General features: G+C 39.9%; 3 protein-coding genes across 7 annotated transcripts in view; all 3 read left to right on the top strand.

The window, feature by feature from the left end:
- Evi5 (ecotropic viral integration site 5) overlaps positions 1 to 24,236 on the top strand; it is a 115,249-nt gene extending 91,013 nt beyond the window's left edge. The window contains exons 7-12 of one of the 5 annotated variants that reach the window (XR_010517734.1): positions 52 to 75; positions 9,339 to 9,512; positions 9,572 to 10,162; positions 10,439 to 10,537; positions 11,065 to 11,494; positions 23,374 to 23,458. Coding sequence is in view for 3 of the 5 variants with exons in the window: in XM_065224316.1 (XP_065080388.1) it covers positions 52 to 75; positions 9,339 to 9,512; positions 9,572 to 10,162; positions 10,439 to 10,537; positions 23,374 to 23,592 (1,107 nt within the window). In the remaining 2 variants the exon portion in view is untranslated. Of the gene's footprint in view, positions 1 to 51; positions 76 to 9,338; positions 9,513 to 9,571; positions 10,163 to 10,438; positions 10,538 to 11,064; positions 11,495 to 23,373 lie in introns of all 5 variants that reach the window. The other 4 variants (XR_010517735.1, XM_065224316.1, XM_065224335.1 and 1 more) reach the window with 4 other exon arrangements.
- The window catches only part of Gs2 (glutamine synthetase 2), a 457,408-nt gene that overhangs the window by 358,505 nt on the left and 71,263 nt on the right, over positions 1 to 27,640 (top strand). The gene's annotated exons all lie outside the window — the stretch shown is intronic.
- Positions 6,233 to 8,360, top strand: l(2)34Fd (lethal (2) 34Fd). The gene has a single exon (XM_065224256.1). It carries the CDS (start codon positions 6,312 to 6,314, stop codon positions 8,358 to 8,360), a length of 2,049 nt encoding a protein of 682 aa, XP_065080328.1. The 5' UTR covers positions 6,233 to 6,311.

Here is a 27,640-nt window from a genome sequence, read left to right as displayed (position 1 = left end):
ATATTATATCATTAACACTTTTACTGTCTTCTGTATCTTGCCGGCCAACAGAATGCGGATAATTCGCTAGAATCTGTAAGTTGCAAAATTCCCTCTCTCGCTCACACTCACACATTCCCCCAGCCGATCGTTTATTTACAGCGCCATGTAGTAGTTTCATGCTTGATTTATTTTCGGTTGAATCACTTTTTTGCATGCCGAAATCTTTTCAAAATGTTGAGTTTCTTAAAATTTTACGTTACGTAGCCTCATGTAAATTATGATTCATATTTCTCTGTTCGGTTTTCCTGGCTTATGGTGGATCAAACCTAAATATTGTTTGAATGATAACTGAAGGCTAAGAATGTGAGCTTAGGTAGAACGTGTTTTTGTGAAATTGTCAAAATGGTGGGAATTTACCCAACACACCTTTTTAGAGGATTTTAAACATAAGGAGAATGTCTATGGATCCAGGAAACGGTGTTTGTTATACGTCAGAGAGACTTGGTGTGAATCAGCAGAGATCACTCAAAAGCCTTCATCACCCGATGTTTGTGCGGTACATAATTTGTGTCTGGTGGCTTCTCAACTGAATCTGGCATGCTGAGCTCCATCGTCGATATCATCAGAAGCCGATATTAATAGAAATTCGTATACTTTAGTGGATGGGACGAAATCGAAATCTGCAAGCAAACGCTGGATTGGAAACCGGCAAGACATCGTAGCAGAGGCAGGATTATTACACGTTATAACTTCTTTATGTTTTGGTGTAAAAACTATTCAAATATCTTAGGACCTTGTTATACCCCGTACAGACTATGGCTTATATCATGTAATATAAGCTGTCTTTTTCCCTTAATTTGTTTGCCGTCGATCTTGTTTTCCGTGCTGAGCTACCGACGCCAGGGAGTCAGCTGCCACACCTGGACCCTACCCCTTATCGACCCATCAACTCATGAATCGGAGACCAACTACTTTACTTCACTCCCGAAAGAAGGCGTGTTCAGTGATGTTATGCCTCGGAACATCCCGGCGGCTCCGACTGGGATTCCAGGCCTGCTGGGGTGAGAGGTAATCACGCTAACCACTACACCACCGACGCCGCTATATAAGCTGTCTTGCAATGAGCACTCATACATAGGATTTCCCTAGGGGCAAGCCAGCTGTACTCAAAGTTAATATTTTTGCTCAAATAAATTTGAGTAACTCATAATTACTCAAAAATGATCAAAGTAGTCTGGCCTTATATCCATCAATAAATACAAACTAAAGTGTAAATCAACATTATGTCAAGCTGAACATTGCATTAGGTCCTAAGTAACATTGATCGATTCTCATCGTCGACTTTCTCTTTCGTTAATAACTTGAGCACATAGCCGTTTCTTGTTGTGTTTGTCGCATTACGTGCTAGATAAAAGCTTCTTTTAACGATCTGTGCGCTGAAAATATCTGGGAATGTCTTATCATGGCCGTGAAATACAAATAGAAAGTCGACGAAGACAATCTGTCAATTTTACTTAGGACCTAATGCAATGTTCAGCTTGATGTGGCAAAGGAAGAGGAGAATTAGAATTATTTTATTATATTCTTGTTTAATCTATTGATTCTATTGAAATCATTACCAGCATAAATCACACTGATAAGCGGAATCTAAGAACTTTGCTTTATATAAAGGCGAACAAGGTAAAAAATGCCATATCCGAAGATGGCCTAACATGAAAAATGTATCCTTATCACCCGGCAAGACGTGATTTATGAAACTTTATGTGCTTGGAAAAGCAGAGGTTCTTCATTTCAACACATTACAAATTTCAGCATCTCAAATAAACATGAATATGTAGATGGATGGGAGCTAAATTTGGTTTGATCGAAACATACAATTTTAAAGTTCTGCCCTAATTCTTGGACATTCAGGCAAAAGTCAGGGAATACTATTACAAAGCAGTAGGCGTAACTTTCATACCTCTAGAAGATTCAAACTGCGGTCAATTTAACGAAAAATATACTTCAGCAAATTGCTCATATTTTGAATCGGCAAATGCTATGGACAACGTCGACCGATAACAGGCTGCACTAGATTCGGATGAAAACGGCTTACAAAGGATTGGCACGAAGAAGTAGGAAGGTCATGGGATCTATGGATGGTTATCCAGTGTAAACCACCTTTTGATCTCTTTATTTATACAGGTATTCAAATAAACGACAGCGCCATCAGGTTGCCAAAGAGGGTTTTTAAGTAGGGAAGTCGCCGTTAGTGGCGCTTAAGTCAAATAGGAATCTTTACACTAGTTTTTAGATAGATTTTTTTTATTTGTTTTCCGTCGATCTTGTTTTCCGTACTGAGTACCAGTGCTACCGACGCCAGGAAGGCAGATCCCACACCTGGACCCTACCTATCGACACATCAACTCATGAACCGAGAACCAACGGCTTTACTTCCCTTCCGAAGTAAAGCGTGATCAGATATGTTATGCCTCAGAACATCCCAGCGGCGCCGACTGGGATTTTTGACGTAGGACTACGTCTGTGATTTCTATATGGGGGTACACTTTGTGAAAACCGAAAATGGAACATGTAACGAAATTGTGAAAGATTTTGAACGTTAATAACTCAGCGGCCCCTAGACCAATTTCAATAATTTTATCTCCAATCGATCAGAAATACTTCTACTCATCTGTTAATTTTAAGATTTTATAATTTTTCGAAATGTCACTATTAAAAATAGAACGAATGTGCAACTATGATTATTAAAATTATCACCGATTACCTGCGAAAAGCGATTTCCTTAACATAGATTTCAAAGTTGAATTCTATCCGGTCCCACAAAGTGGCGTTTATTCAATCACCGCGTGATGAGTGGTGGTGTTTTCCAGTACACAACGAAAAGCTCCCCGCAAGCAGCTACACGAAACGAAAATCAATTATTTTATTCATGTGTTTCACTTATACATTTTTGCCAAAACATCAGCCTTATACATTCCATAAGACAAACCACATAGGTCATATAAGAATGCATAAAAGGTATGTGTGACCGCTTATACATTTCATTTGACACATGATCTTCATTAACTTTTAGCAAGGCGTCTGCTTATTAGTTGACTTATACAATTTATGAATAATCAGCAATGGAAATTTGCCAAAAGGTATAAGGAGATTTCTATAGTATAGATTTCAGTGTAGTCAAGCAGTGAGCCAATTTAAAATCGAGAGTTTCGTATTGATTGTTGGTTGTCGCCGCCAAAAGCTACTTTCTTCTCCGGTTAGGGAGAGTCTTTCGCTTACTAGGTCAGACACTGTTTCTCGATTCTAGGAGCTACTTTTTTCTCCGGTTAAGGAGAGAAGTTTTCACTTCCAAGTCAAGAGTTCTTCTAGGAGCTACTTTTTTCTCCGGTTAAGGAGAGAAGTTTTCACTTCTAGGCCGAAAGTTCTTTCGGATTCAAAAAGAGAAGAATCTGGAGTAACCTACGAAACTTAATTTTATTCAACAAATTTGTACAAAGTGATCTTACGGTTACGTGTTGCATTAGCAACTTATAATTATGTAAAACTTTTACATGATTTGTCCAGGGTTTAACATATCCCTTTCAATATCGAACTTTAACCTAATTTGCCTATTCTAATTAGCTAGGATTCCGATCGCCTATGAAAGGGTAAATTTGTGTTGTTTAGGCCTTATATACTATGCCCTCTCAGATCTGGGATTTCTCAGATATCTTGTAAGTTTATTTATTTTCGTAACTCAGATCTGATATGGCTCTACAAATAAGAATGATACATTTGTAACGTTTAAACATTATAATTATATCCTTCGTTAAGGATAAACAGAGAGGGAAAGCTAAACGTAACCTAGATGCGCAAGCATGCCATGCGTGGGCGTGTTTATCCTACTTGAACGCAGAAACGTTCCTAAGTAAATACTGCAGTTAGATTATGTAAAACGAGCTCTCGCTCCTTTTGCCCTACTTTTCATTTCATATTCTTGGCCTTGGTATCAACGTCAGCTAGGACTATGCAAACGAGATGGAACTATGTGGGTATCTTATGGTTTTGGTTTTAAATTAATTGCCTAGCGGTAACATTGGTATTACTCTATCACTATTGAGAAATGATGAAGTATTCGATTGTTTTACAGTTGTCATTCTTGCATTTATCCCAAGAATCCGACTCTAATTGACCACTTTGTCAAGCAGTTTTGGCGTGACTTTCTACCAGCGATTTCATAAAACTGAACCAAATAGGTTCTAGAAGAAAAAATCTCAAAATAATGTTTTATTTCAAAGTTCGAGTGGTAGTAAACGTCATTTTAAGTGCTCGAATAAAGTGGTTAATTGACCGCTTTGTCAAGCAGTTTTGGCGTGACTTTCTACCAGCGATTTAAAAAAAAACTGGACCAACCAATTTCTATTTTTTATGAAACGCTCAAATGTTGGTTACTTTTCTCGTGGTTCTAGAAGAAAAAATCTCAAAATAATGTTTTATTTCAAAGTTCGAGTGGTAGTAAACGTTATTTTAACTGCTCGAATGAAGTGGTTAATTGAAAGGTCCCGCTATTTTCAACCAGGCTTGCTGAAACTCCCCAAACTCACTGGAGGTTTGAAAACACTCTTGTCCTGCAAGATTAGCGGGAAGTAAACGAAAACTGCTCGAAAGAGAGGGAGAGTGAACTTTAGTGAGAGGATGATTTGACGTGAGGTACGCTTTTCGAGACTCCGGATGACTTTTTTGTTCGACGCAAGAAGGTCTAACAGAGTGAGAGTAAGAGCGTGTGAACGTGTGATAGAAAACTTGAACATGAATGGCAGCAAACCTCACTCTCATTTTATCCCCTTCGCTCACAATCTCTGAAGCTCAGTGAAATGATTTGGCAGTAGGTATTTTACTCCTCAGAAAAATACTACGCTCGGCTCATTTTAAACTCGCGAGCGAGGCTACATCAAGCCTGATTTATACCCTACGGAGTGTTGAAACACCCTCCAAAGGCGCGCCCCTTTGTCAGTCAAAATTGGATTCCTTAGCAACGAAATTAAGGAATGACACCGATAATGACCATTCATCAGAACCCTAGTCTTAATCACTTCAAACTAAGGAACAACGAATTGGCAAATCAAAGTTGGCACTCGAGGAGAATAGAAGAACTATAAAGGTGATGATGGTTTCAAAATTTTCCAGTGCGTACACCTTAAATTCTAAAAAAGAAATTAATTTTTCTGTATTATATGTCTATTGAGTACACAGCAAAAAAAAAATGTAATATCGATCAACGTAATTCAAGCTGATGTATGAAATAATGATGTAATAGCAAAAAGCAGATACAATATTACATCAATGGATGTAATTTTGTTCGCAAAATCGATGTACATCGTACAATGTGATATTACACAATCGATGGATTGACCTGGTTGCATCAGTTTCGATGTAATATTCAACAACTTTTTTTGCTGTGTAGTCCTTAAGTTTTCTACTAACATAGCATCAACCAGATTTATATAAAATGTTCCATTTGCAAAATAAAAGCATTTTAAGATTGCATTCGTATACCTCACCGTGTCTACTCACTATCAACAAGGGAACAAAAAAGTAACAAGGACTAAGATGTGTTCCTTTGATTACTGAAAAATCCTGTTCCCTTAGTTTGAAGTAGTCAGGACTAAGAATCGGTGGTAGATCTTACATCCCGTACCGTACCACGAAAAGGTGATCCACTCACGTTACTGGGATTGAACCCAGGTCTGCTGAGGTGACAGGTAATAACGCTTACCACTACACCACCGGCGCCACTTTAGAGAAATTTTGTTCGAGCCTCAACGTCTGTTCTCTGTGGTCAAGTTGGACACCGGAAAATCTCACACGCGACATTCGATTTTACTCTCGATCTGTATGTTAATCATAACGTCGGACATAGTGCACAATACAGTGCACTATGTTTAACGTACAAAACAAGAGTAAAATCGATTCTCGCGTCTGGCGTTATCAACCGGTCTTCAACTTTACCGATAATAGTTATTTAAACTATTTAATTGAGCGAACCAAAACCGCGTTTCATTTGCATCGACGGCAACCCTGCTGCTGACAGCATTCGTGCGCATTATCAAACTGACAGCAAAAGGCGTGCGCACCACCGTCCGTCAAATGACGTTTCCCTTCATTATTATTGTTTCGTTCGCGAATCGCGTGTTTTTTTTTTTTTTTTTTCCTTTGCTTGTGTCAAAGACTTGGCTAAGACCGGGTTCGGTCCATCTCGCCTTTCGCGTGTTTAGTGCGGAATCGAATTCAAGCATTCGGAAAAGTTATTCCATTTTTTCCATGTAAAAGTCGTCTGAAAATCCTCGAAAATGTTAGTAACCGACGTGGGTGATGTGAAAATCTACAACTTGAGTGCGGGAAAGGCACTCCCCGATTGGATTTCGGACAAAAAGCGCCGCGAAGCGCAGCGCAAAAATGTCGACATCAGCAGACGAATCGAACTGATTCAGGACTTTGAGATGCCCAGTGTGGCCACCAGCATCAATTTGTCACCAGACGGGCAGTACATTCTGGCGACGGGAACGTACAAACCACGGATCAACTGCTACGACGTGAACAATCTGTCGCTGAAGTTTGAACGATGCTTCGATTCGGAGGTGGTGAAATTCAAGATTCTGAGCGAGGACTACAGCAAGGTTGTGTTTTTGCAAGCGGATCGATTTGTGGAGTTTCATGCTGCACACGGTAGGCACTACCGGTTGCGCATTCCGAGGTTTGGAAGGGATTTGGATTACCACAAGCCGTCGTGTGATTTGTTCCTGGTGGGGGCGTCGTCGGAGATTTATCGCCTGAATACCGAGAGGGGTCAGTTTCTGCAACCTTATAGCACTTCTGCCAGCAGTATCAATGCGTGTGAGGTAAATCCGGAGCACCATTTGCTTTGCGTAGGAACTCAGGAAGGAACGGTGGAGGCTTGGGATCCGAGAGATAAAAGTCGTTGCGGAGTACTGGACGTAGCCGCCGGTGTACAGAACAACGAGAAGTTCCCTTCGGTTTCGGCCCTGAAATTCAAGAACGGTTTGCAGATGGCAGTGGGAACCGAATCCGGGCACGTTTTGCTGTACGATATAAGAGCAAAGGATCCTTTGATAGTCAAGGATCATCTCAATCAACTTGCTGTTAAGAAGATCGATTTCAACAGGGAAAATAACGCAGTTTATTCACTAGACAGTGCTATGTTGAAAATCTGGGATGAGACCACTGGCAAGCAGATAGCTTACATCGAGTCCAATAGTAATTTCAACGATTTCACAAGCTCGCCCAAGAGTGGCCTTCTGTTTTTTGCCCAAGAGGAGCCGAAAATGATGACCTACTACATTCCCAGCCTTGGACCTGCCCCACGCTGGTGTTCGTTCCTTGATAATCTCACCGAGGAAATCGAATCTGAAAACGTACAGAACATCTACGACGATTACAAATTCATCACCAAAACGGAACTGGCCGAACTGGGGTTGGATCATCTGGAGGGAACCAGTATGTTGCGAGCGTATATGCATGGCTATTTCATCGACATACGGCTGTACAACAAGGCCAAGGCCATTGCGGATCCGTTTGCCTTCCAGCGATACCGTAAGGAGAAGATTGCTCAGCAGATCGAAGAATCGCGCCCTGCCCGGTTGCAGCTCAAGACTAAACTGCCGAAGGTTAATGCCGAACTGGCTGAGAAGTTGCTCACCGAGCAGGAGGTGGGAAGCAGCAGACTTAAGACGGCGGCTAGCACTTTGCTGTCGGATGATCGATTTAAGAACATGTTTGTGGATCCTGACTTCGAGGTAGACAAAACGGCCTTCGAGTATCGGTTGCTGAATCCGGTGCTGACCCGTTTGGATAAGTCACGGTCGCAAAAGTTGAAGGCTAGAGAGGAGTTCGAGGCAGCAGCCGCCGAAAGACGGGAAGACGGCGAGGAAGGTGGCAGTACGGATGAGGATTTGTTTAGCGAAAAGGACGAAAGCTCCGACGACGATCAGGGTTGGACGAAGCAGGTTAAGAAGGAGTTTAAGAAGATCACTTGGGAGCAGAAGCGAGAGCGACAGATGGAAGTGGATCGGAAAGAGGAGCAGGATGATGACGATGATGATGGAGGTCCGTCGATAGCGGTGCATGAGAAGACGGATTTCAACATCAGCAACACGGGCCGGAAGATAAGCAAGGCCGGACTGGGTAAACGGTTAGCTGCCGGCAAACCGATGGAGGTGAAGACGATTGGAGGGCTGGGAAATCGCCAGATGACGTTCAGCACCGAGAGGAAGAACAGCGGATACGATAAGAAACGGCAGGCGGAGTTGAAGAAGCACCGGGAAGAGCGGAAGAAGGTGATACGGCCAACTACCAGTTTGAAGAGAATGTCTAAAAAGTGAGGGTGTTACACTCTTGTTTAATATCTATTAATTATTAGAATATGTTTGTTCGTAAGGTATATTTCCAGGAAATGCCTGTGTAATTTAATAAAGAATATTTAAATAACAAGAACTTTTAAGTTTGTTAAGCAATCCGAAAATTTCTTTGACAACCAAGAGGTTACACTTTTCTTCACAATTCTTCAGGATTTACGTCGCAACCGTCTCCAGAGGTTTTCTTTATGATTATAATTCTGGAAACCTGTTGGCAGCCCGGAAATAATAATTGTTAGAGAGTTGGGTGGAAATGTTTTACTAATATCAACATGAAGCTTTAGTGCGATAATTTATTAGCTTGAGAAAGTTTTGAAGAGGGTAGGTTGACAGTTCCATTAGAGTAAGAATTTGATGTTGAGCGAAGGGCCATTAATGCGGCAATAATAATCAAATTCGCACTCCTTTGTCTAGCTTGAGGTTCCTTAAATCCATCGGGAAATACTTCAAAACACCGCACCTATCACGTGAGTTAGACAAAGCAGCACGAATTTGATTAGTATTTTCGCATTAATACTATCAACTTTCAATCTATCCTCTTCAGAACATTCTCAAGCTAATAAATTATCACACTAAGGCTTCATGTTGATATTAGTATAGCATTTATTTCCAATTCTGATATCGTAGACTTCAAGTATAAAACTTTGATTGAATGAAAATAACTGTTTCTTTACCATCGCTGTTTTTTTTTTTAGTGAAGCCGAATCATTAGTCTTCTATTGCTTGTGTTCATTTGTTAATCTCGCTAGTAAAAAGAGCCTTTCACTAGCGACCTATTAATTGTTTTCCTTAAGTTTGATGCTATTTTTGCTTGTATCCTCCTTCATAACTCTACCGCCAATCCAAGCATGTTCTCTTTCTCGAACCTTGAAACCCTCCCCCCGATCATCCACCTCATACGTTCATAATGCATGCCTGCCCATTTGTCTCCCCTTTCGCCCGCAGAACAACTCCCGCCAGAATTCGTTCGACGAGCTGATCATGAAGGAGGAAGCCCTCAAGCAGCGGGACGAAATGGTTTCCTGCCTGCTGGAGGAACTCGTCAAAGTGCGCCAGAGTCTAGCCGAAAGCGAAGATGTGATACGAAACCTTAAGACTAAGATCCAGGAATTGGAAGAAGTAAGTGGTGGTTCGCTTTGCGATTGAATCGAAGTTAAAATTATGGTTCTTTTTTCTAGGACAAGAAGCGCCTCCGGGAAACGAGCATCGACAACTCGGTGGCACATCTGCAAGACGAACTGATAGCCAGTAAGCTGCGGGAGGCGGAAGCTAGTCTATCGCTGAAGGATCTCAAACAGCGGGTCCAGGAGCTGAGTACCCAGTGGCAGCGGCAGCTGTCGGAGCAGCGAAACGAAGCTGCCCAGAGCAGCGAGTCCGGCGCTAAGAAGCTACTGTTTTGGGAGTCATCGCGCACGCAAGACATGCAAAAGCTGGAGGAGGATCTGATGACGACTCGGATCCGTGAAATGGAAACGCTAACCGAGCTGAAAGAACTTCGGCTGAAGGTGATGGAGCTGGAAACGCAGGTTCAGGTTTCTACCAATCAGCTGCGCCGGCAGGACGAAGAATCGAAGAAGGTGAAGGAAGAACTGGAGGATGCGCTGGCCCGGGAACGAGAACTGTCGAACAAGGCCCGCGAACAGCAACACCGGTATTCGGATCTGGAATCGCGCATGAAGGACGAGCTGATGAATGTGAAAATCAAGTTCACCGAGCAGAGCCAAACCGTGGCCGAGCTGAAGCAGGAGATTTCCCGATTGGAGACCAAGGTAAGAAAAGGGTTTGTTGCATCGGAATAGAATCTTGCATCATGACTGTGATTCTGATGTCTGTGTTGGTGAAATTTAATTCGGAGTAGGGTGGTCCTAAAAGCTCCCTTCAATCACAAACCAATAAATAAAGCTGAAAACAGACATCTGTGTCGGTTGAAATTCAAACGTGTAAACCATCATCAAATAGTACAAGAAATAATTATCGAGTCAAGTCTTAAACGTTAATTAGTGCTTCATTATACTAACAATTTCCTCCCTTCAAACTGTCCACAGAACTCCGAGATGCTAGCCGAAGGCGAACTGCGGTCGAACCTGGACGAGTCGGATCGGGTCCGCGATCTGCAGGACAAGGTCGCCGAGCTTAAGGCCGAGGTAGGTGCACTGGATTCCACTGGTCCAAATCATCGTCGTCGTCGTCGGATGATTGTAAATACACCGGCTGCAGCCAAGGCGTTGTAACAATGATAACACTGCACACGATTTGTCACTACTTCAATTCATCACACGCTATTAACAAACACACACATACACACTCAAACACTCATGATGGCGCTAACAGCAGAGTGTTGTACAATTACAGTATTTCTTTTCGTTTTCTTGGTTTACCTAAACACAGTAAGCAGCGCGCAAAAGTGGCTCCTCCTCACCCAAACTGCTCAGTGAATAACACATTGTACAAGTAACTCACAGATTTCCCTGCAATTGCAACGCTTTTACTAGTCACTTACGCGCCTCATGTAGTGCAGAACAGTGCCATCTAACAGACATTCTTTTTTCAGTTCCATTGATTTATTTTTTACGGTTCATGGGGGAAGTACCTTTATAGACGGGAGACGGGTCTGTTACCTACCAAACGCAATCATCTTTTTTCTTGTTGCACATTTACCTCGTTTTTGTAGTTCCCTACACCGATCACCAGTCCGGAAACTGAACCGTGGAAATGGATCTCCTAAGATAACTCTAATAGCTCTTCATCCAATAGTCGCATCGTTCTGGCACATTTGTTTTTGGAAACACGGAAAAGTTCATCATCATCTACTTAAAAAAAAGAAACTCATACTACTGTTAGAATCGTCTAATTACAACATTTGGGTGTGCATTTACTGGAACGATGATGGTACACGGATATTCAACTGTACTTTTAGTCTTAGACCACCACTCGTGAAACATTTCTAGTCATGTATCCGTGAGAGAGAAAGAAAGGAAGGAAATTCAGTATTAACACATTATGCGATAGTCATCGGATATCATCGTCGTCGTCGTTTGATCGGAAGAAGCGTGATGTGGCAACCTTTCTCGAGGAGCAATTAACGTAGCATTAGCGTTCAGGTTATTGTCTTAATTTTTGTGTCTGTTATGCATTCATAAAAATAATATTTCTATATTTAGAATGTTATCAAATTCTTGCATGGTTCAATTCATATCATAATGCATGTCATATTTTATTGTTGGTTATCCATTTTGTTTTCTTACAGAACTTTTAAGAGAGTGGCAACCTGTTGGTAGACATTTTCCGGTGCCTACATCGTATTTTTCAACTCTCAGAAGAATTTATTCGTCAATATGAAATTTCTCCTATCATCGCCACCGCAGCCTTAGATAATACCACGCTCTCTGGCGAATACCATGTATTTAGCCTTGAATGATGCGCATTTCTGAAAGGCAGTTAAACCTTTTCTATTCACTCACTCCCTCACACAAATATCCTAAGAACAAGTGATGAATCGTTCTTTTGTGACTTTTAAATCTCCATATCAAAATTTCCGCATCGCAGTGAAAACACAGAGTGTGGCTCTAAGGTGCAGAAATGCTGCATTTTGATAGGGAGATTAATAGCATTAATCTATCCATCTATAAATGACGTAACATATTTTAGACAAATTTAAGACCCCCTCCTTTTCATAGCGTATTTTACCATGCCTAATACATGGCCGGTCACAACTTCTGAGACCTCCTCCCCTCTGAAATGCTACGTCATTTATGCATGTTCCCTAACTATAAATTCAACTGGATTTTACGTTAGCGTTCTATAAGAAATGAAAAGCCCCAAAAGAGCGATCTCCATTTTTGCTGTAATATTTAGACGTTTAATGTCTGAAGTTTTTTGTGCTTGAAAAAATTTCTTCTTTTAGTGGTTTTAAACATTAGGGTGGCCCTCAACATAATCGATATTCAAAAACTAAATTTTTTTTAAACTTCCTAGTGCATTAGGGTCTTTTTTGACAACAAGCTGTAACTTTTTAACGAAATATAATAGAGACCGCAAATTTCCTGACAGTTCCTAAAATTTGGAAACAAACATTTTGCTGTTAAAGAAGTGTTCAGCGACCTCTAGGAGTGGCGCTACAAAAAAAGTGACACATTGTGCATTAGCGGTTCAAAAACGACCCACACTGTAACTCGCTCCCAAAAATCAACTTTTGAACCGATGAAAATGATAGGTTCCTAGAATGGCACCTAAAATAAAGGTTCCTAGAATGGCACCCTGCCCAGGATTTCTTGCATTTGGCTAGTTAGCTTACCTGGCACCTGTTCCGATAGGGCACAAAATGACATTTCCAAAACCTCATGTACTGGTACCATCCAACGGTTCAAAAGTTATGATTTTGCATGCAGAACTAAATAGACATCATACCGTGGACCAACAGGTAGATCTGGCCACATCCGGATACCCAGAACCAGTTTCGAAAAATATTTTAAACTATCGATTGAGATACATGCGTTGAATTCAATCTGACTTTTTGATGACTTCATCTTGTGTGGCTTCGATAATCAATAGACACGTGTCATTATGGGCAAACAACTTAATAGTGTGGGCTCTATTATTATACAATCAATTCAGTACCAACATTTCAAAAGGGCGAAACAAACTCAGTTTTTTTATAGAAATGGATAGCAAGTGATCCAATACTATGAACAATTTCATAAAATTTTACAAAAAGAAACATGTTTTGTCACCCTAAATTAAAATCAACAAAATGGCGTAACTGATTTTTTGTAGGTTACTATAGTGAAGTTAATTTCGCCCCTCGGTTTGCTAAAATGCATTATTTTAAAATGAATATCACAAGATTGCCTACAGCTAAAATTACCTTAAGATTGGAAACCCCAGGACCCGATTCGGTTATGTTGCCTTCGCGGTTCCAAATTAACGATCGTCGTCCATCAATCGTCGCAAATGGAAAACTAGTTGGGTCATTTTGCTGGTATCGACGTACAACAGGACCAGCTGATTTCTGATGGATGGATCAAACATAAAACCAACGCAATCAGCATCATTTCCTTGATCCTTTCTATGGCATATCCGATGTTGTACCACTTAGAAGCAATTTCTTACTGAAAAGTACCCGTACACAAGTGGCCTCCGTTTGATCTTGCTGGTTCAGTTTATATAATTTTTGCGCGTTCATTCTGGGAAATAAAATTAAAATTTTGACAATTCCCTCAGAGATGATGGTGATGATTTCTTTGTTTTTGTGTTCACAACCATTCAAATTTTGCATTTAATTTAATTAAAGAAAACTAAAGTAACCTAAGATATACAATTTGGGAAAACTGACTGCGCCTAATTTGTTTTGGTTTTCAATAGCACCCTTTTGCCGATTGTCAAACAAAAGGTATACAAAAACCAAAGGGTGTTATCAAAATTGATTAATATAAAGGGCAAAATCTGCACTGCTTACTGATTTAAAATAAATCCATTTTTTTCGTTTCCAAAACTTTGACAGCGTTTGTCACAGTTCGACATCATTGTTAGTTTCACCCTTTTGAAATGTTGATGCCGAATTTTTGAGTCGACCAAACCGTTTGTTTATTTTTTTTTTCCTTGATTTGTTTTCCGTGCTGAGCACCAATGCTACCGACGCCAGGGAGGCAGCTCCCACACCTGGACCCTACCTATCGACCCATCAACTCATGAACCGGGGACCAACGGCTTTATTTCCCTTCCGAAGGAAGGCGTGATCAGAGATGTTATGTCTCAGAACATCCCGGCGGTGCCGACTGGGATTGAACCCAGGCCTGCTGGGGTGAGAGGTAATCACGCTTACCACTACACCACCGGCACCGCTAACCGTTTGTTTACATCAGAATACGCCTTTTTAATAGAAACTAAGCGATTGATTCAACCTCTGGTGGTGAATAGGAGAACGTCAAAAAAGTGTTGTGAGCAGAAATTTTTGCCGTGAGACATGATTGATCAGATAATTGGGTTGTTTAACTTCGAAAAATATACCATTTTTTATACATCATCTGATAGAGCTTCGTTTTCTGAGCACAACGATATTTTTATTGATCCCGTAGACATTCATCTAGATTTTTAAATCAAGATTTAAATTTTTGATCGTTGACACACGGCGAATGAGAACGACCCAAATTTGAGTTTAGTTCACTCATAATCGCCAAAAGTGCAGGAACTCAGCGATGAGTAAATTTGTCTCATGACTTCCTGTGGAAAACCTAAAAAATCTGCCGGAAAATGAGGAAATTGACGAAAATTTTATTCAGTCTCGGAGTAGTACCAATAGACTGAGTGACTCCAATCTTTACTTTTCTCAAATACGGAATTTTTCCCTGGAAAATCCTGGAAAAAACCTGGGAAAACATGAGTTCCTGCACTTTTGGCGATTATGAGTGAACTAAACTCAAATTTGGGTCGTTCTCATTAGCCGTGCACTGAATCTAACTTGCTAACAGCTCACACAAAGTCCCACCAAAGGGCACCAAGATGGTGATTTTTGCTAATGTAATCATTTTTCATTTTCATTTTCAAGCACAGAAGGGGGTCATAGCAACAATCAATACGAAACTAACGATTTTAAATTGGCTCACCACTTTAGTAGCCTATTGGTCCCAAGCAAACGATTAACGTACCCTATTCTAGTCGAAATTTTAGTACTACGCAATGTTTGTTTTGATTCGCTATGAAAGTTTGACAGATAAAATGAGGGGTTATTGGTTTTTCCTATGTTTCGAGGGGTGATTCGACAAGCTTGGGACCGAAGATAGTACCAGAGGTGAGCCAAAAAGTTGAGCACGTTTCTTCGGGACCTACTTGTCTTAGAGTTACCTCTATGGTCATAGGGCCACGTCTCCAGTAAAACATCACTGTCCATACAGCACAAGGGTAGAGGTAAAGATTTGGCACCACAGAATAATAATCACAGGGATCAATTGAATCCTGCTTAAGATGCCGGATAGGGAGGAATACTGTTTCAAGTAGGGGACAGTCGGAGTAACAGTAGTATTAGTAAAAGTTGGAAAGTAAACGTACAGAGGACCATGTTTTTCAATACCTGTAATTCTTGTTTTATGATTTCAGATGTCCGGAGTCGAAAATCCTTCGAATTCCGACAATCGTACATCATCTTCCGTGTTTTCCGTGCTAACGGAATCTTCCGAATCTTCATATTCAGACTCGATAAATGCGTTGAATATTTTCTTTGTGGCCGTCTTGTATTCGCCACGGTTGTATGCCAATTCCCTCCAATGCGCCGCTATTGTGTTGCTTCTTTCGAAATCCTGTTTGAGACTCGTTTTCCACGTGAAGCAAGGTCGTTCTAGTTTCTTTTTTCCATGCACGCGGTAATTGAGAGCTTTCCCTAGTATTCCTTGGGATGTGTTCCTTACCACATGTCCAAAGTAGTTTAGCCGCGCCACTCTAATTTTATTGTTGATCGTGTGGTTCCCCAGTTCTCTGACTGCAATATGTTGGGACTGCCTTCTTGCGCTTTGTGAGTCATTGATAACAGTTAGTGGCGGTTTTTCTGGGCTATCATTGGTGAATGCCTCAGGACGCTATCTTGCTTCAAAACTAAGAGCCTTTAAGAGCTGCGAGCATGGTGGTTTCCATTCTACGGAGAGAATTTCTGTTGCTTTTGAGAACTGTCGTAACTTCCATTGAGTAAGTCACGATCGGAGTTAATATTCTTGAAATACCTACTTGACGTATTGAATGGCACATTGTCATTTCCAGACTTCGTGTTGTTAGTTTTCTTGAAGGTCTTGTGCTTAATGGTTGATTTGTCTTTCGCTTCGTATTTCTAAGAATCAACTCTATAAATAGATAAAAAAAGGAAAACAAACACAACGCTTCCCGCCCACAAGCTGTAGACCGAGTGCAGAATCTTTGTGATGATACTTTCCAAATGTGCAAATCCATAGAAATAAATCCAATAAAGGATTGATTTCCACTGCGACTAAATCCAGCATTCCTACTAAAATATCAAATGCTGTGCTTAATCATTTATTATTAGTACAGAGCAATAAACAATGTACGGTGATTATTAATCTGTTAATATGCTTTAACAAGCGGGTTAAAATGCACTTTTGGTAAGCATCAACACTGATCTGGCAACACTAGTGTGCATCTTTCCAATGCGGTAAAGATCCAGATCAGCCCTGGGACCTGGTAGGCTAATTAAACTACCTCAAGGTTTTGCCAAAGCCCAGGGAAGATGGTGATTTTTGCTAATGTAATCGTACTTATTTAAAATAGTTCCAGTGTACCAAAATTGATGAAATTTTGGATTTCGGTTCCATTTTTAATGCAGATACGGCAGATACCGAATATGTATTTACCTCAACAACCCAATTATTCCGCAAGGAAAGTGAAATTTAAACCAGAATGCGCCACCTTCATGTCGACCACCATACGATCTTTCCTATACCGATTTCTTTTTTTATTTATTTATTTATTTATTTACTTGTATACTTGTAGAGTAAGAGTTTTCTCTTATAAATTTCTACAATCGGTTTCTTCGTTGTTCACACCACAAATGTAATTCAATCCACTTTAACAAAAAGGTTCAAAACATAACTTAATATAATACAAAACTACTTTTAAGTATATGCTATTCCAAACCTCAACCCTTTGCTCATTCCATTCCATTCAATTCCCTCCTCTGAACCAGTTCAAACTCTCACGGTAGAATCCTGCAGCTGATTGTATAGATTGAATGTAAGTAGGAAGCTGATTCCATAGTATAATTGCACGAACAAAAAAGGTACTACCGTAATGAGAGGAGTTATGCTGCGGTACTACGAAGTGTCTTACTCGAGCGCTTCTGAATGGTTGTAATTTTTCATGAAGATAGTTTGGGCCATGATGTATAATTTTGAATAAGGTAGCACAGCTTCTCAGTTTAAAGAATTCATAAAATGGGCAGCCCAAAAGCTGCCGTTGTAAGTGTGTTACTCTAGCGTATCTGGACAAATTGAAAACCCAACGTACGCAGTGATTTAAGGCAACTCTTAAACGATCCAAAGCATTAGCAGAAGCATTTAAAATCAGTTCAAGTCCATACGAAAAATGTGGTTTCAAAAGAGAGCTGAAAAGCTTGATTTTGGTTGATACCGATAACATAGCAGCCGTTAGCCTTAAATGTCGTAATCTAGCATAAATCTTTCCACATTGGGAATTTACTTGAGAATCCCATTCTAAATCATTTTGTAATATTATACCGAGATTAGAAGCCTTGTTAACAAAGTCAATAATATCATTATTTATAAAAAGATTTGGTAACTCAATGCGTGTCTGCCGTCTGGAAATAAACATCGCTTTTGTTTTAGATGAATTTATCGGAAGCAGATTTCTTGAAGACCATAGCGATACACACTTCAAATCATTATTGATTAGACGAGCCATTTCTTCTACAGATGCATCAATTGAACAGAGGTATAATTGAACATCATCCGCAAACATGTGGATCAAACAGACTTGCAATACTGACGGAAGGTCATTGATGAATAATGAAAATAAAAGAGGACCCAATACTGACCCTTGGGGTACACCTGATAATATATTAATGGGAGCCGAAAGATTACCTTCAATATCCACCACTTGAGTGCGAGCACTTAAATACGAATTGATCAAAGAAACAGCTTCACGACAGAATCCGAACTGGTGTGATAATTTCTTCAGTAGTTTGACGTGTGAGACCCTGTCAAAAGCTTTAGAGAAATCAATCAAAAGTAAAAAAGCAACTCCTTTTTTATCAATTAATTTATGGATATCATCATGCACCTTAAGAAGTGATGAAGTTGTACTGTGCCCTGACCTAAAACCTGATTGGTAAGGGCTGAGTAAGTTAAATCGGTTAATATACTCTTGAATCTGAGATTTAAGAATCTTTTCAAAGGCTTTAGATAATGAACATAGGATACTGATTGGGCGAAGGTTATTCAAGCTAGTGCCTGCAGGCTTTTTCCGAATTGGAATAACTTTTGCGGTTTTCCATGCACGAGGAAATCTAGCGGTCGAAATGAACAAGTTGAACAGGTAGGAAATCGGAGTTATTACGAAGGGTAAAATCAATTTGATGAATTTTAAAGGAACACCATCCATACCAATCGCGTTGGATGAAATTGATAAAATTGCAGACAAAATTTCCAAATCAGTGCAAGGAGAAAAACGGAAACCTTCAGGATTCAGTGGTGGTATCGTCGGTAATTCAGGATCTATCGTAAAATTTTCACCAAAAAAGGCATTAACTTCATCACTAGTATTATGAATCTTCACACTGCTATTAGAGTTTCCGGCAACATTCAAATGTTTAAGTTTTTCCACAGCTCTTTACTAGAGTTAGCAGCTGCCAAGCCACTGCTCAAAAAATTTGATTTAGCCTTATTTATCAGACTGGTTACCCGATTACGAAGTCTTCTAAACTGAATATGATACGATTCAATTCTACTTGATATCCAAAGTCGATATGCAATGTCTCTCGCAATCATTGCATTCAATATATCATTGTTGAACCACATCGCATTGGGATTGGACCGCACAGATTGCAGAGGAACGAAATTTTCGAAAAGATCAACTATGTGTGCATTCTTGAACTCGAGTGCCAAGTCAGAATCACTAATACTATATAACGGGGACCAATCAAAATTTGTCAACGTACTTTGTAGTAGAGGGTAGTCAATACGATTATAAGCCCTAAATAACTTAGGGAGATCCAACTGTCTACGAGATATATTAAGTGATGAAAAAATTATATCGTGTTGAGAAAAACCAGGAGCAGCAACTTGATTGAAATTTAGAACAAAATCAGTATCGTTAGTTATCAGTAAATCAATCAGTGAACTTCCACCAGAGTAAAAGTGCGTTGGTTCTTTGTTGACAATGTTTAATCCAAAATTTTCCAAAATAACATTCGAATAATTAAGTGACAGTTCGGAAAGCTTTTGATCTAGCAAACTAGAGCAGTCAACTCTAGGTGGCGAATAAATAGCACCGAGGAGGAATAATTTATTGTTTACTCGAACTTCAATAAACATATAATCGGTTCGATTACAGTCTTCCAATTCCGTTAGAGAATCAGAGACAGCAATAACTCTGCAATCAAGATCTAGTTTGTGATAAATACAAATGCCCCCCCCCCTCTGCTGTGATCTTTCCTTAAAACTCGGTAACCATCCACGGCAATTAAATTATCGTCAATACTTTCATTTAACCAGGTTTCAGATACGCAAATGATATCAACTTTGCTACTAGCAAAACAATGCGTAAATTCGTTGAATTTGCTTAATTGACGAGCACACAAACTTTGCACATTCATATGACATACGTTCAAGCAATCATCCAGTAGGGCCACATTCATAACAGCTCGTGGGATATCAGCAATACCTTGTCCTGTCCGTGCAATATTAATCTGATTAACCGACATCGAGAAACAGAAACATGATCAACAGTGAGAGCATGAACCGGAAAAGTAGATTGAAGGAAGGCAATGGAAAGAGCATCGAGTCAAAGAACAAAACAACATACATTTCTATCGTTTTCGTTAATATTCTACTCATCTGATAATGTGATGTACGATCGCTCACTCAATTGAAGTCGATAAAACGCAACAATGTCTGCTTCGGCGGTGACTATGGTGATGGAGTGAGACAACGGGAACAACGGCAGCAACAGCAACAACAGCAACAGCATCAGTTATAAACAACGCCCATGATGAAGATTTATCCGAGGTCCAACGATGTCTGACTTTTAGGAGGGAAGATATCAAGGATAATTGTAGGAACGGAGTCATGGAAATATCAATGAAGGAATAAATGAAATTCGTAGGAAAGGGTTTGGTATAGACGGCTTTAATGATGTTGATGTTTGATCGATCTTTTCAACTGCGTACTGGGTCAAGAAATGCTAAGGAAAATTAAATTTCTTTGGCTTTGCGTGTCCTATCCCGTAGCACGTAGATAAATCAATTTATCAGCATAAGCACAGAGAATAGACGTTGAGGCTTAGGGGCAAGACAGCTCCTAATCATGCGCAATTTCTGAGTTGCTTTTGATGCACCTCGAGTAACTCACATTGTTCAGTGAGAAAGATCACTGTCGTTTGCTTTCTCTGAAGGTGCACCTTCTTGCAAAGCCAAAAAGCTGCTGTCAATCAAAACAATTAAAAAAAAAAACATGTTCACAGAACTCAATAACTCAGCGAAACTCGGAGACACTTAAATTGATTGATTTGATTATCCTGCATCATCTCTGCTTAATAACCTTCGTTCAACCCTTACCAACTGTGAACGTGAACGGAACCTATTGCTCGTACTACAATACTCGTCGAAGGAATCTCGTTCCCATGGCTTGACAAACTGCCGCTGGATGAAACTGAGAACCGAGCTCTGAATTACCACTGTGCCATTCTACTGACGGTGGACATCTATCCTTCCTCTTATGCTTCTGTTGTGCCTTCCGGATGATCGTGATATGGTCCCGTTTCTGCGATACACCACCGTGAACATAGAACATCACTACACACGTGTGTTCTTCGGTTTCTTGTTGGCAAAGTCCATAGCGGCCCAGGTATAGAATTCCATCTGTTTTATGAACAGCACTGACGATATCGAGTGATTGGTAGCGATCTTGTGATCTTGATCACGTCTCATGACGATCCTGTACTTGGTCTTAACATGGCCGTGGGAATGCAAAGAGAAAGTCGACGAAGATAATCTGTCAGCTTGATGTGTTCTTCGCCTTCCTGACCGGTTTTCACTTCGATTTCGTCCGGTTGATCGTTGATGGGTTTAAAGTGAGGACGAGGAACGCACTCACCGGAAACATTGGTAGCGGTTACTTCAACGTCCTCCTCCTCTTCGGCTTAGGAAATTGCGGCAGCTGCTCTGGCTGAACATTCCACGGGAGAAATGGTTGGTAGCGTTGCCGTCGGAGCTGGAATTGGGTGTTAATCGGTTGTTGCCCCACCGGGGAGATTTTATTGGATGTGCTGTGATGGAACCTTCACGCTAAAACTAACTTACATGGTGCTAACAAGAAGGGGATCGGAGTTAGTTTTTATCATTTTCATTGGGACTGCTGTTACGACTACTGGATCATTCGTGCTGAGGGGATCGTTGCATTATAGGTGAAATTACAGATGTTTAGAAGAATAGCTGTTTGGACAGCTTGTTTGATCAGCGATGATCCTTTTGAAGTGACAACTGGGACTGGCTGCTGGGGAGGAAGAGCAACTGCTGAAAGCTGGCTGGAACTGTAACTTCTTGCTGGTAGTAAGCTGACACCGACGCAGGTTCTTCCATAATATTCAAGCTATTCGAAAGCCTCAGGATACACTTGGGCTTACTTTGTTTTCTAACAAAACTGACGTCTAATATGAGAAGCATATTCTTAAAGGGAGTAAACGGAGTAAGCAGAGAAAAAAAATCGATGAACGTCGATTCAATATTGAGGTACTTTGAGTTACTCCCGAGTTACTCGCTGCAAAAAAAGCATCCACGCAATCTAACACCAGCATCTAATAGAGCCATAGAACCTCCTTTATAGAATGGCATTGCTAGTTTGCGCGGGTGTGTTTTGATTATCGGGAAATTTGCTATTAATGCCATTAGAACAGTTGCTGATTGACCACTTTGTCAAGCAGTTTTGGCGTGACTTTCTACCAGCGGTTTCACAAAACTGGACCAACTAAATTCCATTTTTTTAAGAAACGCACAAATGTTGGCTACTTTTCTCGTGGTTCTAGAAGAAAAAATCTAAATAATGTTTTATTTCAAAGTTCGAGTGGTAGCAAACGTCATTTTAACTGCTCGAATGAAGTAATTAATTGCCAAAATACACGGTTAAAATGAGTTGATTCCAGGGGCTTGACTGGAGGCCATGTTTTTGATGCTATCATCTGCTCTTGTCCTTCTGCTTATAACACGATTTTCCATCCCTTTTCACCACGTGTACGTCAGGCGGGTCGTATTTAAATAAGGTCATCGATGTTGCCTACTGTCAAACGTATAGAATTGATGTAGGGATGTCAGCTTTTGTATACAAAAGCAATTACGCCCAAATCTCAAATCACTCCGGAAATAAGTTTCTATAGCCTATATGCGACAAGCGTGTTACTCGATAGAGCAAGTCCGACATCGACCAGCTTATTAGTAGCTCATTTAGCGTTTTAAGTGAATTGAACGCCCAATTGAATCATCTAAAGCGTCGTCAACGCAAATTGCCTCAAGTTTAGTTTAACTTTATAGTACGCACACAGACAAAAAGACGTAACACTTCATTGTGTATCTTCGTTTACGCATTTAACGGTTGATTTGAATATTATCATTTCCGCGAACTACTCGCCGCAGCGCTGGTATCGGATCACTTTGTCGTTTCTATGCATTCTATTGAACTTTTATGCAGTATTGTTTGCGAGTTAGCGAGCAAGCTTGTTTTCCGCGAGAAAACCGAGAGATGTCGTTACGGAGGTCCTATGTTTTGAGATACTATGTTTTCAAGAAAAACTTTTTCAAAGAAATACGTCTGTTTGTCTGTGGTACGCACATCATCAACAAATTCATTTAGATTTGCATTCAAAAATTTCGTTTCTTTTTATTTAGTACCTACACAAGATATCACATAGCCGCGAAGTGGTCAGTTTCGCAGTAGACGCTATCAAGAACAAACTGAAATATTGATTTGGTTGGATAGAAACACTAGATGTAGGCTTTCGCAGGTCTTGTAAGTTGGTGTTTGAATTGTTTCACCGTTGCCATATTGTTTGTTTGTTTGTGTGTAAATATTAGTACAAATCCCCTATCGTTGTCGAATGAGCTTCATAACTGCATGTTTCGCATGGTGCACCTTACTAATCTTTAATTCCTCTAGTTCCTCTTTTTTTACTGTGATCAATCTTTGTCCCGCAAAAGGATACTTTTTTGTTCCATTTCAAACACTAACGAACTATTTCACAACCCGATGACCAACAGCTAACGGCGATCAAGTGCCGCGGTACGAACCTGAACCTGCGCATGATCAAGAGCACCTCGATCCAATCGATTGACTCCACCAACGAGATCGATTTCAGCGATATGCATCTATCGCGAAAGGATATTATCACCAGCAACAGCACTCCTCCTATGCAACAGCAGACGGCTGTCACTTCCACATCGGCGGCGACGTCCCCGTCGTCATCATCGTCGTCGTGAAACTTAGCGTTTAAGGCAATAGTAGGGATAGAAGTAGCAAGTAGTGTAACTTCATTGTCAGAAGCCGTTATTCACTTACATACGACAGTTATCTAGTAGTCATTCTACGGCAAGAAGATCATAATTTACAACATGGAAAAACAACAAAAATCACGCAGAAAAAGAAGGAAAGACGCAGGATTAGTACTATTTTCTATTATAGTAAATAGAGTATTGTATTGAGGTGAAAAAAAAACCGATAGTAGAGTCTAAGGGTTGTACTGCAAGAGCGAAAGGGAAAGAGAGAGAGAGAGAGCTAGTTTGAAGAGTATGACTGATAATAACCCTACCTACGAGACGCTGTTCTTATGATTTATGTATTTTGTGAAATATGTGTTTAGAATTTTTGTTTGTATTTTCTGATCCGCTATTCTCTGTTTACTACTTATTTACACTACTTATGCAAAGTTTATCAATGAAGTCTATTTAAGTTGCTATACTGAAGAGAATGTAGGATGATGCCAAGTATAACCGACGGCACATTATTTAAAGGCGCAGAAGCAGAGGCTGAAAGCACACGCGCGCGCAATAAGCTTGCAACACTGGATGCAATCTTCATTTATAAATAACTATTATTATTATTATTATTATTATTATTATTATTATTTGTGTTTTCGTTCCGTGGTTTTAGTTACTGTATATTTGTTTATTTTTTTCGAGCAAAGCAAAAAAGTCGGACATAGCAGATGAGAGTTAAACTGTCATATATATTGTTTGTTAGTACAGCGATATAATGGTGAGCGAACCGAGAAGGATGAAATATTAAGAGTATTTTCATTGTTTGACGAGTCTACAATGTATACATTTAGGCGAAAATTTCCGTTTAGTTTTGTTTCCGTTGTCCGTTCGATTTAAACGCGGCGTCTGCATTTTAATTGAAGTTGGTAATCGCACGGAAAGTGATTTGTTTGGAATAACATGCATGCTTGGGGGGGGACCGTTTTGCAATGGCAATTGCTACACAGTATGCTAAAGTTGAGATCATAAGTTTTGTTAAGGTACGTTTTCCAAAAGTTCAAATACGTTTTTTTTTCTGATTGTAAAAAGCAGTCGAATAGATCAGGAAATTCCGTAGAAGCTCAGAAAACTTTGTACTTCAGGGAGCCTTGCAAAAAATCAACGAAATTCTTCACAGTTCGGGAATCTTTGTAGAAGTGCAGTGATCTTCATAGTAGTTCGGCGAACTATGTAGAAGTTTGGCGTTTATTCCTTTTGTAATTTTGCATAAGATGACGACAGCTTTTTGCTATCTGAATTGATCTGTAGAAAAAAAAACTAGGTTTTAATATATTAGAAAACGTTGTATCGTTTTAACCTTTCCATGCTCTTCCAGAATCTTGATTAAAATAGGAAATTCTTGGAAGCGTGGGTATCTCCAAATATCTAAATGGTCGTTGTTCGAATGCTCATGGGATTAAAGTTTCCTAGTCTTATGCTTGCAGAGTCCCTCGGTACCCTTGCTAGGAGAATTTAAACGAAATCTTGAGGTTTCCAAAGAAAATTATTACATTCAGTCGATTTCCCATTATTGATCTCACGTTACGGGGGGGTAGCTTTTGAGCAGAGGAGTTCTGAAGTCACAATTCAAGTATCTGATGGGCTCCAAAAGTGCGTCTTCATTTCCACATTTGTTTTAGAGTATCAAGGACTAGAATTAGAAACTGTTAGAATTCTTCGGAGCTTTTGTCAGGAAAATTATCCAATTTCATGTCTCATCAGGAGTCGTCATAAAGGAAAAAAAAAACATAATTCCTCTATTCAACCGGTTTTCCGCAATGAATAAGGAACTCCAAAAGAGTTCTGTTGAAGATTTAGGGTTTTAAATGTATGAAATTACAATTCAACGACCGTGGTGTTTACGCTAGACTCCTGGCGTGAGTTTTCGCAGGTGTTGTTGAGTCTAAAAAAATTCGACAAGCGGAGGCTTCTTTCAAGGCTGAAAATGCTTTGAAATCACCGACCATTTCAAATACAGACCCCGAATAGGCGCTATTTGCATGCTTTTGAGTAATTTGAAACCAACGCTGCCGGATCTCATGTTTCCAGAGTCCATCGGTACTCGTAGAATAATCTAAGGTTGAAAGCATTCAATCGATCCAAAGTTCTAAGGGCCTCAAATGTCTTGAACAGAAAAACTCATTGTCCTGAGTCTCCAAAATTCAAACAAACAAATCTGTTCATCATTATCTCCAGTTCTCTTAAGGTCGTGGGACCATCATTTTTCGAGTCATATGACTCCAAATTTTTCTCAATCAATTTCCAATTTTAAGGATCGCAAACAATTGGAGCATTTGGAAACATTCTGGCAAATCTATGACCTTCAAACACTTTCACAATTCGAACGATTTAGGGGTGGGGGGCCAAAATGTGCCAAGTCATATGATTTCAAACTTTTGCTCAATCAATTTCGAATTAGGAGGGTCTCTCACAACTTTTTAGTAGAGGGGTCCTAAAATCACATGGTTATTCCAGGAGTAACCAACTCTGAAACCCAATTATTTTCGTTATTCTATCGAAGCTAATTTTGACCCAGAACTAGCGATCTACAGGCGCTTCTCATCTAAAAGCTGTGACGTTACTGCCTATAATCCCATATCAGTCCCATATGGGAAAAGTAGGCATTGAGAAATGCCAGTTGAAGTTAAAATAATCCATAATTTTGTCAAGTTAAAATCAGTTGCAATGAAGCTTGCATGATTTGTTATATCAGCGAAAAATATGGCGATTCAAAGCAGAACTCTGTAGCTTCTGAATAATTTAATTGCATAATGGCACTGATATACGATTTCTTTGCTTGATGATGATGATGAACTGACTTGGTTGTTTTCACATTTTTCATGATCAAAGTCCATAGTTTAATCACGTAATATGAAAGTAGATGCCAATTGATAGTGGATAACGTTAGTATCTTAAAATTGACGAAAATCCATATGGGACTGATATGCGATTATAGGCAGTATATTCCTAGTGATTAAAACAGATAACTTCTGAAGATAACAACAGGAAAGGCAAAACTTTGTGAAAGTTTAATGATCTAAGGGTAAGTTCCGACACCTTCAGGGTAGTTCCATCACCACCAGGATAATTTCGTGAACTTAGATGAGATCAGAGAACTTTATGACAGTTCCATTAACCTCAAAAACATTTCAGGATATTAACAAGAACTTTGAGAAACTCCTGAAAACTTCAACATCTCAGGGGCTGTTCATAAACCACGTAGACACTTTAGGGAGTTGGGGGAGAGGGTTGGCCCCTGACTGGTCAGAAAGCTTCGTGATAGTTTCGAGAACTTCAGGGCAGTTTCATGGATATCCGAAAAGTTGTGGGAACATTAGGAAAGTTCCGAAAACATTTGGAAAGTTTTGATAACTTCAGGGCCGTTTGATTAACTTTAGAAAATTGCAGGAACTTTCCACGAAACAAAGCCCAAAAAACTTCAAAGAATTTGGGAGTCCCATGATTGTTAGGAAAATTGCGAGAACTTTAATGAAGTTCCGAGAACATCAGGAAAATATTGAAAACTATACGTTAGGGTAATTGTGCCAGTTTTTGGCCCTAGTGATCCTCTAATAGGCCCTATCTTATGTTCCACAGTGTTTCATTCTTTACCAAATGTATTTCCATGCAAAGCTAGGACAATATTAGAAGGTTGAAAAATATTTTAAATTTAATTTAGGCCCTAGTGCCAAAACTGGCACACTTACCCTAGAATCAAAGAGCTTCATGACAGTTCCATGTAATTCAGAAAAATTGCAGAAACTTTATAGAATGGTCAGAAAGCTGGACAAGTTCTGAAAACTTCAGGGCAGTTCCATGAATATCCGAAAACTTGGTGAAACTTTAGAGGAGATCCGAAAACTTCTGGACAATTTTGATAAATTCAGGGCCGTTTGATGAAGTTTAGGAAATAACATGAACTTAGCAGATGTTACAAGAACACAGTCCAAAAAACTTCAAATTTAAAAAATTGTGAGAACTTCGGGAAATGTGCTAGTTTTGGCCCTAGTGA

The sequence above is a fragment of the Ochlerotatus camptorhynchus genome, unplaced genomic scaffold (genome assembly GCF_037179485.1).
Source record: "Ochlerotatus camptorhynchus isolate MF236.1 unplaced genomic scaffold, CSIRO-AGI_Acam_v1.1 ptg000020l, whole genome shotgun sequence".
Lineage (NCBI taxonomy): Eukaryota > Metazoa > Arthropoda > Insecta > Diptera > Culicidae > Ochlerotatus > Ochlerotatus camptorhynchus.
Note: the sequence above shows the minus strand (reverse complement) of the source record. Positions and strands in the feature narration are given on the sequence as shown.